This window comes from Megascapheus bottae, chromosome 5 (assembly GCF_031878675.1).
Source record: "Megascapheus bottae isolate mThoBot1 chromosome 5, mThoBot2.hap1, whole genome shotgun sequence".
NCBI lineage: Eukaryota > Metazoa > Chordata > Mammalia > Rodentia > Geomyidae > Megascapheus > Megascapheus bottae.
The window spans coordinates 49,231,514-49,245,365 of record NC_143513.1 but is presented as its reverse complement, the minus strand read 5'-3'; the positions used below and the strand labels follow the sequence as shown (position 1 = coordinate 49,245,365).

General features: G+C 37.0%; 1 protein-coding gene across 8 annotated transcripts in view; it reads right to left on the bottom strand.

Annotated features, from left to right (window-relative positions):
• The window catches only part of Ankib1 (ankyrin repeat and IBR domain containing 1), a 167,792-nt gene that overhangs the window by 54,771 nt on the left and 99,169 nt on the right, over positions 1 to 13,852 (bottom strand). For all 8 annotated transcript variants that reach the window (XM_090333100.1, XM_090333096.1, XM_090333099.1 and 5 more), the window contains exon 4: positions 12,284 to 12,466. In XM_090333100.1, the coding sequence (XP_090189226.1) occupies positions 12,284 to 12,466 (183 nt within the window). The remainder of the gene's footprint in view (positions 1 to 12,283; positions 12,467 to 13,852) is intronic.

The following is a 13,852-nucleotide window of genomic DNA, read 5'->3' as shown; positions in this document are numbered from 1 at the left end:
GCACATAATTCTCATGTACATTAAAAAAAAATCAAGGCCTTGTGCAAGCACTCTTCCTCATAAGTAACAGCCCTAGATCTTTCTGTATTAGTTGGTTTTAAGACAGGGCCTTGCACTTTTACCTGGGTAGGCTTAGACTGTAATCTCTTACCTTTACCTCACATGCAGCTGGAATTACAGACATATACCATCATGCCTGGTTTATCTGTTGAAATGGAGTGTCAGTATTTTTTTGCCCAGGTGGTCTCTTATTGTAATCCTCCTGTTTCTCAAGTAGCTGGGTTTACAAATGTGTACTATTCCAAACAGTCTCAGATTAGAGTAACTATATTAAGTGCAGTAAACACAAAACTCAAGACTACAGGAACAGCAGAAATTTCAAATACTTTATAAAATAACAACTGTAGAAATTCTGTGGCAGTACTAGAATTCTTAAAAAGCTGTAAATAAATATAAAGGACTTACAACTCACATTACAACAGTCAGAGTAATCAAAATGGCTTTTATAGCTGGGTGCCAGTGGTTTGTACTTGTAATTCTAGCTACCCAAAGGTGGAGATCAAGAGGATTACACCTTGAAGTCAGTCTAGGCAAAAGTTCAAGAGATGCCATCTCTGGGCGGGGAGTTTGGCCTAGTGGTTAAAAGTGCTTGCCTAGCATGCATGAAGACCCAGGTTCGATTCCTTGGTACCACATACATTGAAAAAAGCCGGAAGTGGTGCTGAGGCTCAAGTGGTAGAGCTCTAGCCTTGAGAAAGTCCAAGGACAGTGCTCAGGCCCTGAGCTCAAGCCCAGGACTGGCAAAAAAAAAAAAAAAAAAGAGATGCCATCTCAACCAACAGGTGGGCCTGGTAGTATATTATTGTCATAATGGAGGCTGAGATGGAGAGGATCATAGTTCCCAGGCAGTCTGGGCAAAAATTTCAAGAAATCATCTCAAAAGGAAAAAGCTGAGAGTGGTGGAAAATGCCTCTTATCATAGCTATAGCAATAAGTGTCAAGAGAAATATGGAGGTATAGACTGGCCTGGGGCAAAAAAATGAGATTCTATCTCAAAAATACCATGCTGGAAGCATGGTTCAGAATTAGAATATAAGCCAAGTAATACAAAGCTCTGAGTTCAAACCCTAGTACTAAAAAAAAATTTTTTTCATGATGCTTATATAAACAAACCCTACTAAATATAACATTAATATATCAACATAATATATATCAGGAGAAAAGCGGAAGGTAGTCCTATACAATGCTATTAAGTGGTAAAATATTTAAATTTTCATTGTTTCTTTCTATAAAAACATGTATTTTATTAAAAATAAAAAAGAGGCTGCAGATGTGGATCAGCACAGGTAGAGCACAGGCCTAGCATTCCAAGGTGTAAGTTTGATCTCCAGTACCACCAAAACCAAAACCAACCAAACAAAAAGGAATAAGGCCAGGTGCCTGGTGGCTCACGCCTATAATCCTGGCTACTCAGGAGGTTGGATCTGAGGATCATAGTTCAAAGCTATCTGGAGGCACTAAAGTCTGTGAGACACTTATCTCTAATTAACTACCATATAGAACTGGAAGTGGCAAGTGGCACAGGCTGTTGTACAAGTGATATACAGCACTAGCCTTGAGCTGAAGAGTTCAAGGACCAAGCCCAGGCACAGAGTTTAAGCCCCACAACCAACCAAAAAAAAAAAAGGAATGAGGAAGGAAATCTATGCAATATATGATTAAGCTTTTCTATCAGTCAAGACTGTCACTGAATAATTTTTATTGAATGTATAAGAACCAATAGGCTGAAAGTCAATTGTATGTTCTGAAAACATTTTTTTGAAAAAATTATTATCTTTAAGAAACTGTAGAAAGGGGCTTCAAATCACCATGTCAGTTTGTAAGTACAATGCATCTTGATAATTTTACCACTTACATCATTTTCCCCATCTGTTCCAATCCCACCCATTCCCTTCAAATTATCTGGTTCCATTTTCACATATGTATATTGAATATTTTGAATGTATTTGCCCACCCTTCCTCTTTCTGTGAGATATCTTATCTTCATAAATCCTTTCTAATTGTTGATTTGAACATGTTAAGGCCATTCTGAGAACAGTCTTAGTTAACTTTAACCATGTAATAGCCTATATCATCTTACCCCATAAAGCATTAATTTCTCCTATCACAGATTGTGTTAAAAGCTCGAGTTTTCCTGGCTCGAATTTTCCTGTCAATTATCTTGACCAATGCTATCTGACATTTGCAGAACCCTTGCCAGATGCAATGGAGGATGAGATGAGATCTCTGTCCTGTCCCATAGGGAATGAGTTCACCCAGTTCCTGGAGTTTTCTACTGTTTTCCATCCAACACTAGGCAGAGATAATGGAGATGCTTCTCATCTATGACACAACTGGCTTCTCTGTCAACACAACATTTTCATTCCTAATTTGGCTCACCAAATAATCTTGGTATAGTATGAGAAAAATCAAAATCAATGGAATTTATTGAGAAAAATGAATAAAAAAGAATCATTTGGGATGGTAAAGACCTGCCAGTTGAGACAATACATAAAAAGTCCCTAGTGCTTCTCTTACGAAAAATGATGTTGCAGACTATGAAAGTACACTTAATGTCACATGGCATTAAAAACCTATTCACCTATGTATCCATATAGTTATACCACCATGAATGTCTTAATATACAGGCAACTTATTAACTTACCTGGGAAGAAATGGAAAATGAACCCAATTTCTCATATCAGGATATTATTAAACACTGCAATGTAATTTTAATTATCCTTAGGAAAAAACCTTAACCCATGATGCACTATTTTACTTTTAAGCTAATTATAAAAGATACTTTTCCTCTGTAAAAATCTTGTAAATTGTGTAGTGGTTAACTCTCAGGTACTCCTTTTAGTACAGAAGTTATACATGATGTATCATATTGCTTCTGAAAAATGTATTCCAAGTCCAGATTTGGGCTTTTGAGTACTTCTTCTTGTTTCAGCCATGAGAATATTTCTTGATATCCCAACTGGGAATAACTATATATTTCTTACTTAATTCCCACATACTTAAATTTTCAGATTAGCCTTCATTCTACCTCATTCATTTTAGCCAAATAAGTAGAAAGAAAATGGTGAATTTAATTATGACTGCAACTTAGTGTTGTCTGGAAGACAATAGTGAAAGCAGCTAATAGGAAAAAGACAGTTTTCCTTCGATTTTAATATAATGAACTGAAGTGTTTTTTTTCCAGTTTTTGGTTGGAGATCAAGATTCAAACTTGGTATCAGATGCTTTTGTTGATTGGCTAGAATTCTACCAACTGAGCCAAGCTCTGAAAGTTTTATAATTTATTTATTGTTTGTTTATTAAAGAATTTATTAACATTGATTTTTACATCATATTTCAAATGACATGTTTGACAAACAAGTATTCAAGAAGGGAATCTATATACGATCACTGGCACTGAGATTTTAGAACATAATTAAAATTAGGCTGAGGGTTTGTATGTCATAATTTATTTTTAATGTAAATTGAAATTGAATTTTTTTTTTTTTTTTGCCAGTCCTGGGCTTGAGCTCAGGGCCTGAGCACTGTCCTTGGACTTTTCTCAAGGTTAGAGCTCTACCACTTGAGCCTCAGCACCACTTCCGGCTTTTTTCTATGTATGTGGTACCGAGGAATTGAAACCGGGTCTTCATGCATGCTAGGCAAGCACTTTAACCACTAGGCCAAACTCCCAGCCCCTGAAATTGAAATTTTTTGATGCATGCACTTCTTTTGTTTGTTTTTGCTAGTCTGGGACTTGAACGCAAGGCCTAGGCATTGTCCCTGCACCTCTTTATGCTCAAGGTGAGTGCTCTACCACTTGAGCCACAGAGCCACTTTTGGCTTTTTCTGGGTCGTTTTGAAGTAAGATGGATAAGCCTAAGTAAGGAAACTGAGTCATACCCATGCCAGTACCTGCCCAGGTGCTGGGGCTGGGGGTTTCCCAGCCATCCTGGTGCCTCTGGCTGGGAAGAGGGAATTCTCCATCCAGTGCTGGAAAGTCTAGAGGTTACGTACTATTCATTAAATGCAGATGTGTAGTCCCAGGTGAGCATGGAGGGGTAGGGTAGGTTCTGCTTATGAGAAAACAAAGCTTTACACAGAGGGACTTAAGGTCTGGCCTCTTGTCCTCTCCCCCAGGTAATGGGTGGTGCCTGCCTCCCTGGAGACAGGGGTGGGCACTTGGCTGATAGGTTACTAGGCCAGTCAGTTAAGTACCTGGGACAGGACAGGGAGCTTCCTGTGACTCTGCCCCCTGACCTGAGTCTGTTTAAGCCTGAACGAGCTTAGGTGCCAGGATGCCATGCTATGTGTCTCTATGTCTGGGTCCTGTGTCCTGTCTCCTGGCTGTTCTCTAGTCACCATGGCATCCCAATTCAGCTCTCCAGTGAAGAATTGGCTTACTGGTAGTGTATTTTGTTTCTGTCATCTCTGGACTGTTTCCTGACTGTACTGAGTATGTTTTCTGGCTGCTGGACTTTGAGGCCGGAGTCCACTATGCAGTCACTGGCCTTTTAATAAAGACTCCAAGATCTGAACTGGCAAAAAGTGGCTTCTGCAATGTATATTCTGGCCTTGTAACAATTTATTGGAGATAAAGAGTCCCATGGAGTTTCCTTCTCACACTGGCTTTTAATGGCAATCCTCTGATCTTAGTAGTGAGTAGCTAGGATTACAGGTGTGAACTACAGCCACCAGCACCCAGTATATGCAGTTTTAAATTCTGATAGGTAATGATAAAACACAAAATAATTCTTGAAGGACAAGACACACTGCTTTCATGAACACAATATATTAAACTCTGAATCTCTCCAACAGAAATGCAATTAGATCATGTGAAGCATTTCAATACATTCTCAGTGTCACTAGCTCTCTTTTCTGTAGGCAGGATTAAAATGAAGGTGCCTTTCTTTTTTCTCTTGCAAAGATAAAATGCTTCTATTTTCAGATCAAACACAAGACCAGCAATAACCTTCAAAAGAATCAGTACTGTAAGAAATAGGAGTTAAAAGGAAATAATGAATGACACTATCTTCATGTATCATTGCTATTGCTACTAAAACAATACTCAAGAAATGAGAAACAGCCTAACACAAACTGTACTACTGTACTATGGAGAGATGGAGCATTATCCCCAAACATTATTGTTGAATACTGATAAAATATATCATGAAAACAGTATATGCTTTTGTCATTTTTTCCACAATAAAATAGCCTCTTTCCCCCTAACTGACTGTATAGGTGAAATGCTCATTATAAAAAAAACTTTACTGGCATTATAAAAAAGACTTTACTGGCCGGGAGTTTGGTAGAGTGCTTGCCTAGCATGCATGAAGACCCAGGTTCAATTTCTTGGTACCACATACATAGAAAAGCTGGAAATGGTGCTGTGGCTTAAGTGGTAGAGCATTAGCCTTGAGGAAACCCAAGGACAGGCCCTGAGTTCAGACCCCAGGACTGGCCAAAAACAATGATTTACTCCAAAGTATTAGTAACTATTAAAATTTTTAAAGATGTAAAAGACATTCAGAAGAAAGGAGGTATTTCCAATTTCCCTTAATATCAATTTCTTAATGGCTGAGCTTAGGGGAAAAAAAAAGAAGGGGAGGGAGAAGAACAGAAAAAAAAACTTCAATTTTAGTTTCTCCTCTTATTTAGCTGTTTGTTTGTTTTTTGTTTTACTTAGGTGCCAAAACTTCAGCTACTACTCTAACACTTTGATCTAATAGGAAGGAAATCTTTTTATAAAACAGAAAAGGGTAAATCTGTCAAGCAGGAGAGCCTGGCAAAGCAATGTCCAGCATGCATAAAAACCAGATAAAAACATCCAGCTTTCCTGAGATTTGGCAAGGGAGGATTCTTTTTTAAATTTATTATTTAAGAAAAATTTATTGTAAATGTGAAGAGAGTGGTTACAATTACAAAAGTAAGGTAGGGGCCAGGAGTTTGACCTAGTGGTAGAGAGCTTACCTTGCATGCACAAAGACCGGGGTTCTATTCCTTGGCACTACCTACATAGAAAAAGCCAGAAGTGGTGCTGTGGCCCAAGTGGAGGAGTTCTAGCCTTGAGAAAGCCCAAGGACAGGCCCTGAGCTCAAGGCCCAGGACTGCCCCCCCCCCAAAAAAAAGTAAGGTAATGAGTGCATTTCTTTTTGAACAGTTACCACCTCCCTCATTTTTTCTTGCTTACTGTTCCCCACTCCTTTTCCCTTTAAGCTGTAAAGTTCATTTCCAATGTCTAGTAAGTATCATTGTTGCATTAGTTAATCCTCTGTCCTGCGGTCTCTACAACGCCCCTTCCTTTCCACAAAAGACAAAGGGTTCAGAAAACTAACAGAAAGAAAAAATAGATGGGCTGGGAATTTGGCCTAGTGGTTAAAGTGCTTGCCTAGCATGCACAAAGACCCGGGTTCGATTCCTTGGTACCACATACATACAAAAAAAAAAAAAAAGCCGGAAGTGGTGCTGAGGCTCTAGCCTTGAGAAAGTCCAAGGACAGTGCTCAGGCCCTGAGCCAAAGCCCAGGACTGGCAAAAAAAAAAAAAGAAAAAGAAAAAATAGAAATAACTGCATATAGGACATAAAAAGAATCTCTTGTTTCCAATTCTTGGAGTTCATTTTGATATGCTTCATTATAAATGATCCTATGTACTTATCTGTCATTTATATGGTCCTATGCACTAAATGACCGGCCTACTGTGATCCCCTGCTAAGAATATCATAGACATACTCTGATTATTACAAATGAGGGAAACCATGCAACTCATTATTTCTTTGGGCCTGGATTGCTTTGATTAACACAATTTTTTCCAAGTCTTTCCATTTCCTTACATATGGGGCATTGTCATTCTTTCTGATGGAGGCAGAGAACTCTATTGTATACATATACCACATCTTCTGGATTATTCATCTACTGAGGGGCATCTGGGTTGGTTCCATATCTTAGCTATAGTAAACAATGATGGTTGTGCTGGTAGGGATGATTCTTCACATGGTTCTTCACAGTAAAGTATGGCTTACTTTTCTTTCCTTTACTCAGTTGTAGTCATATATTCTATTCTTACAGATGCCAAATCCTCACCAGTTTCTCTGTTCATTCTTTACAGAAGTATTTAGAACTGAACGTACTTTTCTAATTGTTGTTGGAAAGTTTTCTAAGTTTTGTTAGAAATGTTAGTCTCTTCTCTCAGTCTCTCTTCTGACACTTGTTTTTATTTCGGTATGGCAGTTTCTGCCCTAAATATTATGTTCCCATTAAGTATATTTTTGACAATAATGGGGTCTGAACTTAGAGCCTGTGGCTTCCTAGGTTGGCATTCTACCATTTGAGCCTCCAACTCTGCTTTCTGCTAGTTATTGGAGATGGAGTGGAGTCTAGTGAAAGTTTCTGCCTAGGCTAACCTCAAGATCCTGATCCTTCAGATCTCAGCCTTGTGAGTAGGTAGGATTATAGGTGTAAGCCACTGATGCTAGTTGTTCATTCATAGGGTTGTTGTTTTTTTTAATAGCCCTGGGGCTTGAACTCAGGGATTGGGCACTGTCCTTGGACACCTTTTGCTCAAGACTAGCACTCTACCACTTGAGCTACAGTGCTACTTCGGGCTTTTTCTGTGTATGTGGATCTGGGGAATCGAACCTGGGGCTTTGTACATGCTAGACAAGCATGCTACCACTAGGCCATGTTCCCAGGCCAGGTTGGATTTTTGTTTTTGGTGCTGATATTGAAGCTTGAAGTCAGGGCTTCTTGGTTCTATTTAGATTTTTTTCAATCAAAGTTGTGCTCTACTACCCTTAGGTGGCAGAAGTCCAGTTCCAGCTTTTTGTTAGCTAACTGAAAATAAGAGCCTCTTGGATTTGTATGAGCTGGCTTCCAACTGTGATCCTTAGAACTTAGCCTCCTAAATAGCTAGAATACAGAGTGACCTACCAACTCATTTACTTTTTAGCCTAAGTTTTTAGTTTTTTAAATTAATTTATGCATGCCAGTCCTGGGGCTTGAACTCAAGGCCTGGGCATTGTCCTTCAGCTTTCTCAAGGCTAGCAGCACTCTACCACTTAACCCACAGCACCATTTCCGGCTTTTTCTGTGTATATGGCACCAAAGTATTGAACCCAGGACTTGGTGCATGTTAGGCAAGCACTTTAGCCACACTCCTAGCCCTAGTTTTTAGTCTTTGTGTGTGTGTGTGTGTGTGTGTGTGTGTGTGTGTTTGAGGGGGGTTGGTTGTGGGGCTTGAATTCAGGGCCTGGGGCCCTACATTTTTTCACTCAAGGCTAGAGCTCTACTAGTTGAGCCACAAAGCTACTTCCTTCTTAGCATTAGTCAGCTGTATGTTTTTCTTTCCCTGGTGAAATACAAAGAACTAGATGGAAGGTCAGTGTTAGACTCCAAGTACCTAAAATAATTACTAGCATTGTTTTGTTGAGTGATAGCATGAAGTCTCTAAAAACTCTTAGGACACAGGTCTCTATGTGTACTAAATAAGTATACCACAAAATAACCTAATAACAACAGCAAAAACCCAAACAAATAAGAAATTAATCATTTAGAGAATCATTCATAATCATTTAGAGAATTTAGATATGTCAAGAAGTTATAGTTTATAACTGTCCAGATTATTAATAATATTAAAAACTTAAGCTTAAAGGTAAAAAAATTACCTGAATTATTTATTAATGTTCATTAATAAGTGAGTAATCATAATATACAGATTTTTTTTTTTCGTGCCAATCCCGGGATTTAAAACTCAGGGATTGACTACTATCCATCAGCTTCTTTTTGCTCCAAGCTAGCACTCTATCACTGAGGAATCAAACCCAAGGCTTTGTGCATGCAAGGCAAACTCACTACCTCTAAGCTATATTCCCAGCCCCATAATGTGCAGATTATGTTCTGATCTAATAGACATGGTCATGTTTTATTAAGTTGAAAAATATTTTAGTAGAACTCAATATGTAATATGACTTTAATGATTTAAAAAGCTTGGTATATAGATGTGATTAAGTCTGACATAAGAAACTGCTAAAATTAGCAGATAAAGTCATGAAAGATAAAATATATTTCAAAAATAAATTTCAGGAACTACATAAAAATAGAACAATAGCAAAACAAGTATGCACAAACACAATAATCAAATGACTATTTTACTCTTTTCTCCTTTACTCAGTAGTTGTTTTCTATATAATAAATAAACTGTTCTTAACATTTTAAAACAATGTTTTAAACTTAATGTTTATTATAGTTGCAAATTCTTTTAGGCTAAAAAACCTAATATGGGCCGAGAGTTTGGGTTACTGGTAAAGTGCTTGTCTAGCATGTATGAAGCAATTGGTTCAATTTCTTGGTACCATACACCAGAAAAAGCCAGAAATGGTGCTGTGGCTCAAGTGGTAGAGCTCTAGCCATGAGAAAGCACAGTGCTCAGGGACCTAAATTCAAGAACTGGCAAAAAAACAAAACAAAACAAAACAAAAACACTGATAATAAAATCCAGTAATTTTTATTTTTAAAGTTTTTGTCTCTCCTGCTATATTTTATTTAAGATTTTTCAAGAAAAACTAAACATATAATCAACTCAATCATATCAATATTATTTCCAAAATGTTATTGTTTAACTGTTATTTAACTGTTATCTTCCTACTAAATGACTACATTACAGTAACAATATATATATTTTTTTTAGAGCTGGGGACCGAACTCAGGGCCTTGCACTTGCTAGGCAAGGGCTCTTCCGCTGAGCTAAATCACCAACCCCTATAGTAACAATTTTTGTTTGGCTCAAAATCATGGACTGACAAAAGTTAAAAAATATGTCAAACAAAAGATGCTTGATTTTTAAGTCATAAGAATAATGTTCAGTGTACTTTTGACCCTGACAAGTTATTCAAATATTTTGATTTATGTTTCTTATTAAAATGGTTGAAAGGTACAAGTACCAGTCAAGGTCCTGTATGGATTCAATATCAATGTTGCAGGGCAGGTTGGCCAAAATGCTCAGTGTACTCTAAAGGACCTCTAGGATATAGAAACAAAAGCCATACAATGAGTGATTGTTGTCCTTAAGGTACTATATTATCTCTCATCTCTTTTGCTGTCCCTTGGTTATCTCATATTGTTACAGTATCTCACTTTGTTATCTGATATATCGGATATATTTGTATTTGGTTATTTGAAATTGGATAGGGAAGGGGGTAAAACAAGGTGAGGGGTGGAGGTAGGGGGGAGGGAAATGGGGGCCAAAACATGAGAAAGGGTATCAATGTATGTGAATTAATGCACATCCTACCTGGCAAATATAATGTAACCCTTCTATTAATTACAATAAAAATATATGAAAAGAAAAAAAAGAAACAAAAAGAAATTTTAATTTCTAGAAATTCAGTTATTTGAGCCATTATGTAAAATTATAGCCCCCAATTTTTAAGAATTCAAAAATAAAGCAAACAATATGATGAGATGATACATATACAAACTAACAATTTAACACTAAACAAACATTGAGGATCGAAATTATTTGGGAAAAAAAACATTCGTTGTGGTTTAATTTCTTCATTTAAGAATAATCTACGTAGTTCAGATGAGAAGTAGCATGATGAGTCTGGGGTTTAGCAGACTGGGATGAATAGATTTAAGTTATGTTTTTCGAAAGTAAAATCAACAGGATTTCCTGAACTGTTAGGATGAAATGGTTAAGAATATGTGAAGAATTAAAGAATGTCATCTGTATTTATGCTTGAGCAACTCACTCAGTAGACAGGAGAAATGTTTATTGAGACAGGGATGGCACAAGAGAATACTGTATGGGAAGCCAAGAGAAGAATTTTTTTTTTTAGGAAGAGAGTGGTCAAGGTGTGCCAAGTAATGCTGAGAATTCATGTAAGGTGATGAGAGAAAAGAACCTACTGAATTTGGCAACATATAAGTTTACACCAAATGTAGTTTCAGCTTAGTAGCAAGGAAGTGATGACTGAGAAATGAAGAAGTGAGGAACTGGCAGGTACAGGAAATGCTTCTTTGATTTCTCTTCTGTTAAAGACATGGGGCTATAACAAAGGGGGCACAAAAAAGTAGATGAAGTGTTACCAAAAACATGTTTACTAATAAGAACAACCCAAAAAAGATGGAGAAAAGGATGAACAAGAATAGACCTTGGAGATCATTACTACACTGTTGGTGGGAGTGCAAACTCGTCCAACCACTATGGAAAACAGTATGGCAGTTCCTTAAAAGACTAAGTATAGAACTTTCCTATGACCCAGCAATTCCGTTACTTGGCATTTACCCAAACTTCCAGAAACAAGGACATACTAAGGCCACTAGCACAACGATGTTTATTGCAGCACTATTTACCATAGCAAACATATGGAACCAACCCAGATGTCCCTCAGTTGATGAGTGGCTCAACAAGATGTGGTATTTATACACAATGGAATTCTATGCTGCTGTCAGAAAGAACAACATTGCCCCATTTGTAAGGAAATGGAGACTTAGAAAAAATCATATTAAGTGAAGTAAGCCAGACTCAAAGGAACTTAGGCTCAATGATTTCCCTCATCTGTCATAATCAGTAGAAACCTTGGGCTCTCCTAGCAGAGATTCACAATAGGGCAAAATCTAGATACATAAGGCCATATAGTATGATGCTAAATGAAAGGACCTCCAGGATATAGAAACAAAAACCATATAATGGGTGATTGTTGTCCTTAATGTACTATGTTCTTTCTCATCTTTTTTACTGTCCCTTGGTTATCTCATATTGTTACAATATTTCACCTTGTTATCTGATATATTTTATATGTGCTTAATTGGTTATTTGAAATAGAAGAGGGAAGGGGGTAAATCAAGTTGTGTGGGGGAAGAGGGGAGGGAAATGGGGACCATGACATGAGAAAGGGTATCACACTATGTGTGAAGTAATGTACCTTCTATCTGGTGAATATAATGTAACCCTTCTATGAATTACAATAAAAATATATGAAAAAAAAGACTAGACCTTGGAGTAGTGAAGAATAGACAGCAATTATATTATGTATCTGTATGTTAGTACTGTAAATACATTCACATGTTAGAGAAAATACCCTATTCCTGGGTTTTCTAGATGTACTTTTATACTTAATGCTATGGAAATAAGATATTAAGTATATGGATAAGATGACCATACAGGCTGAGTTTTAAGAATACATAAAATTTAATGTAAAACATATAATTACTATGACATCGAATTATTTTTAAAAGTTACCACACCTCACGTTTGTCTAATGCAGCATATTCAGCTTCTATTTCTTCAGCATCAGGGTCCCGTGAAAATACCATCTGAGATTCCAGATTGAGGGCCAGATCTTTGTGGTGTTGCTTCTCCGCACAATCACAAGGAGTATCTTTATTTTCATTCTCAGCAAATAAGTCTCCTCCATGTTTTACTAAAAGCTAAGAGAGTTTTTTCCTCAAAAGCTTGCAACCAGAGACAAACTTTTTCATACTACACATTTAGAAATTGAAATATATATTAGCATTGGTATTAAATACAATATAAATATATACATTCTTTGTGTTTGAAATGATAAATAGTATGTATACACTAGTAGCTTTTGCTTGTTGAGAATAGCAATTCATTTTTAGTAATGAATTCCTTTAGAAAAAAAAACAATGAAAATAACAGTTCTCAAGGTTTAAAAAGAAACTTAAGAATTCTGACATCTTTCAAATAGTTTTACAGTTATTCATTGCCTTTAAGTTATGTTTTCATATAATTTCTATAACTATTTTTTGCTGAAAGACAGTCTCTCTATGTAGGACAAACCAGCCTTGAATTTGCAGTCATCCATCACAGCCACCTGAATGCCAGTATTATAGGCATGTAGTATCACGTCTACCATTTGATTTTTATAAATATTTTTATTATCTTTAAATAAGTAGGTGTACAAAGGAGTTGCCATTCAGCAAAGCAATTTATGATTATAATAAGTCTAATCAATATCATCCCTTTCAACATTCTCACCTACCCCTCCCAGCCCAACCCTTCCTTCACTTTTCTTAAATTTTGAAGGATATACATTGAATTTCTGACTGTATTTTACCTTCTTCTTTACTTCATTCACCTACTTTCCATCCTCTTGGCACCACCTCACCCCTTTCAATTACTGCTTTCCTGGTTTTTATTTTGTTGAACTACGATTCTGCCTTTTGAAGGAATTACACTGTTTAAGTTCTCCTCTAAATCTATAAAGGAGGTACTTAAGATTATAATGGATTTAAGAATTTTCTCATTTGATGTTATTGTGGCTATTCTAAAGTCATAAAGCAATACATTATTCCATTTGGTGGTGATACCAGCCCATGCTGGTATACACTTGGTACAGAGTACCCTCTGTTTACAGTACGGTATACTATGATGTTTGTTTATACAATGCTGAAAACACCTAATGACAAACTTCTCAGAAGATGCCCTAATTATTGACGTTACTGCACTTTTTTGTTTAGCCTAATTTCTCAAGTTGTTAAGTGATAAGGCCGTATAAGTACATATTTGGCTGCTAATAAAATAAAATCTTTTAATTTTTTTTTTTTTTTTTTTTTTGGTTTGGTCGTGGGGTTTGAAACTCTGGGCCTAGGTGCTGTCCCTGAGCTCTATAGCTCAAGGCTAGAACTCTACCACCGAGCCACAGCTGAGCCACATCACCACTTCTGGTTTTCTGGTAGTTAATTGGAGATAAGCATCTCACGGACTTTAGTGCCTGGGCTGACTCTGAACTACGATCCTCAGATCTCAGCCTCCTGAGTAGCTAGGATTACAGGCGTGAGCTACCAGGACCC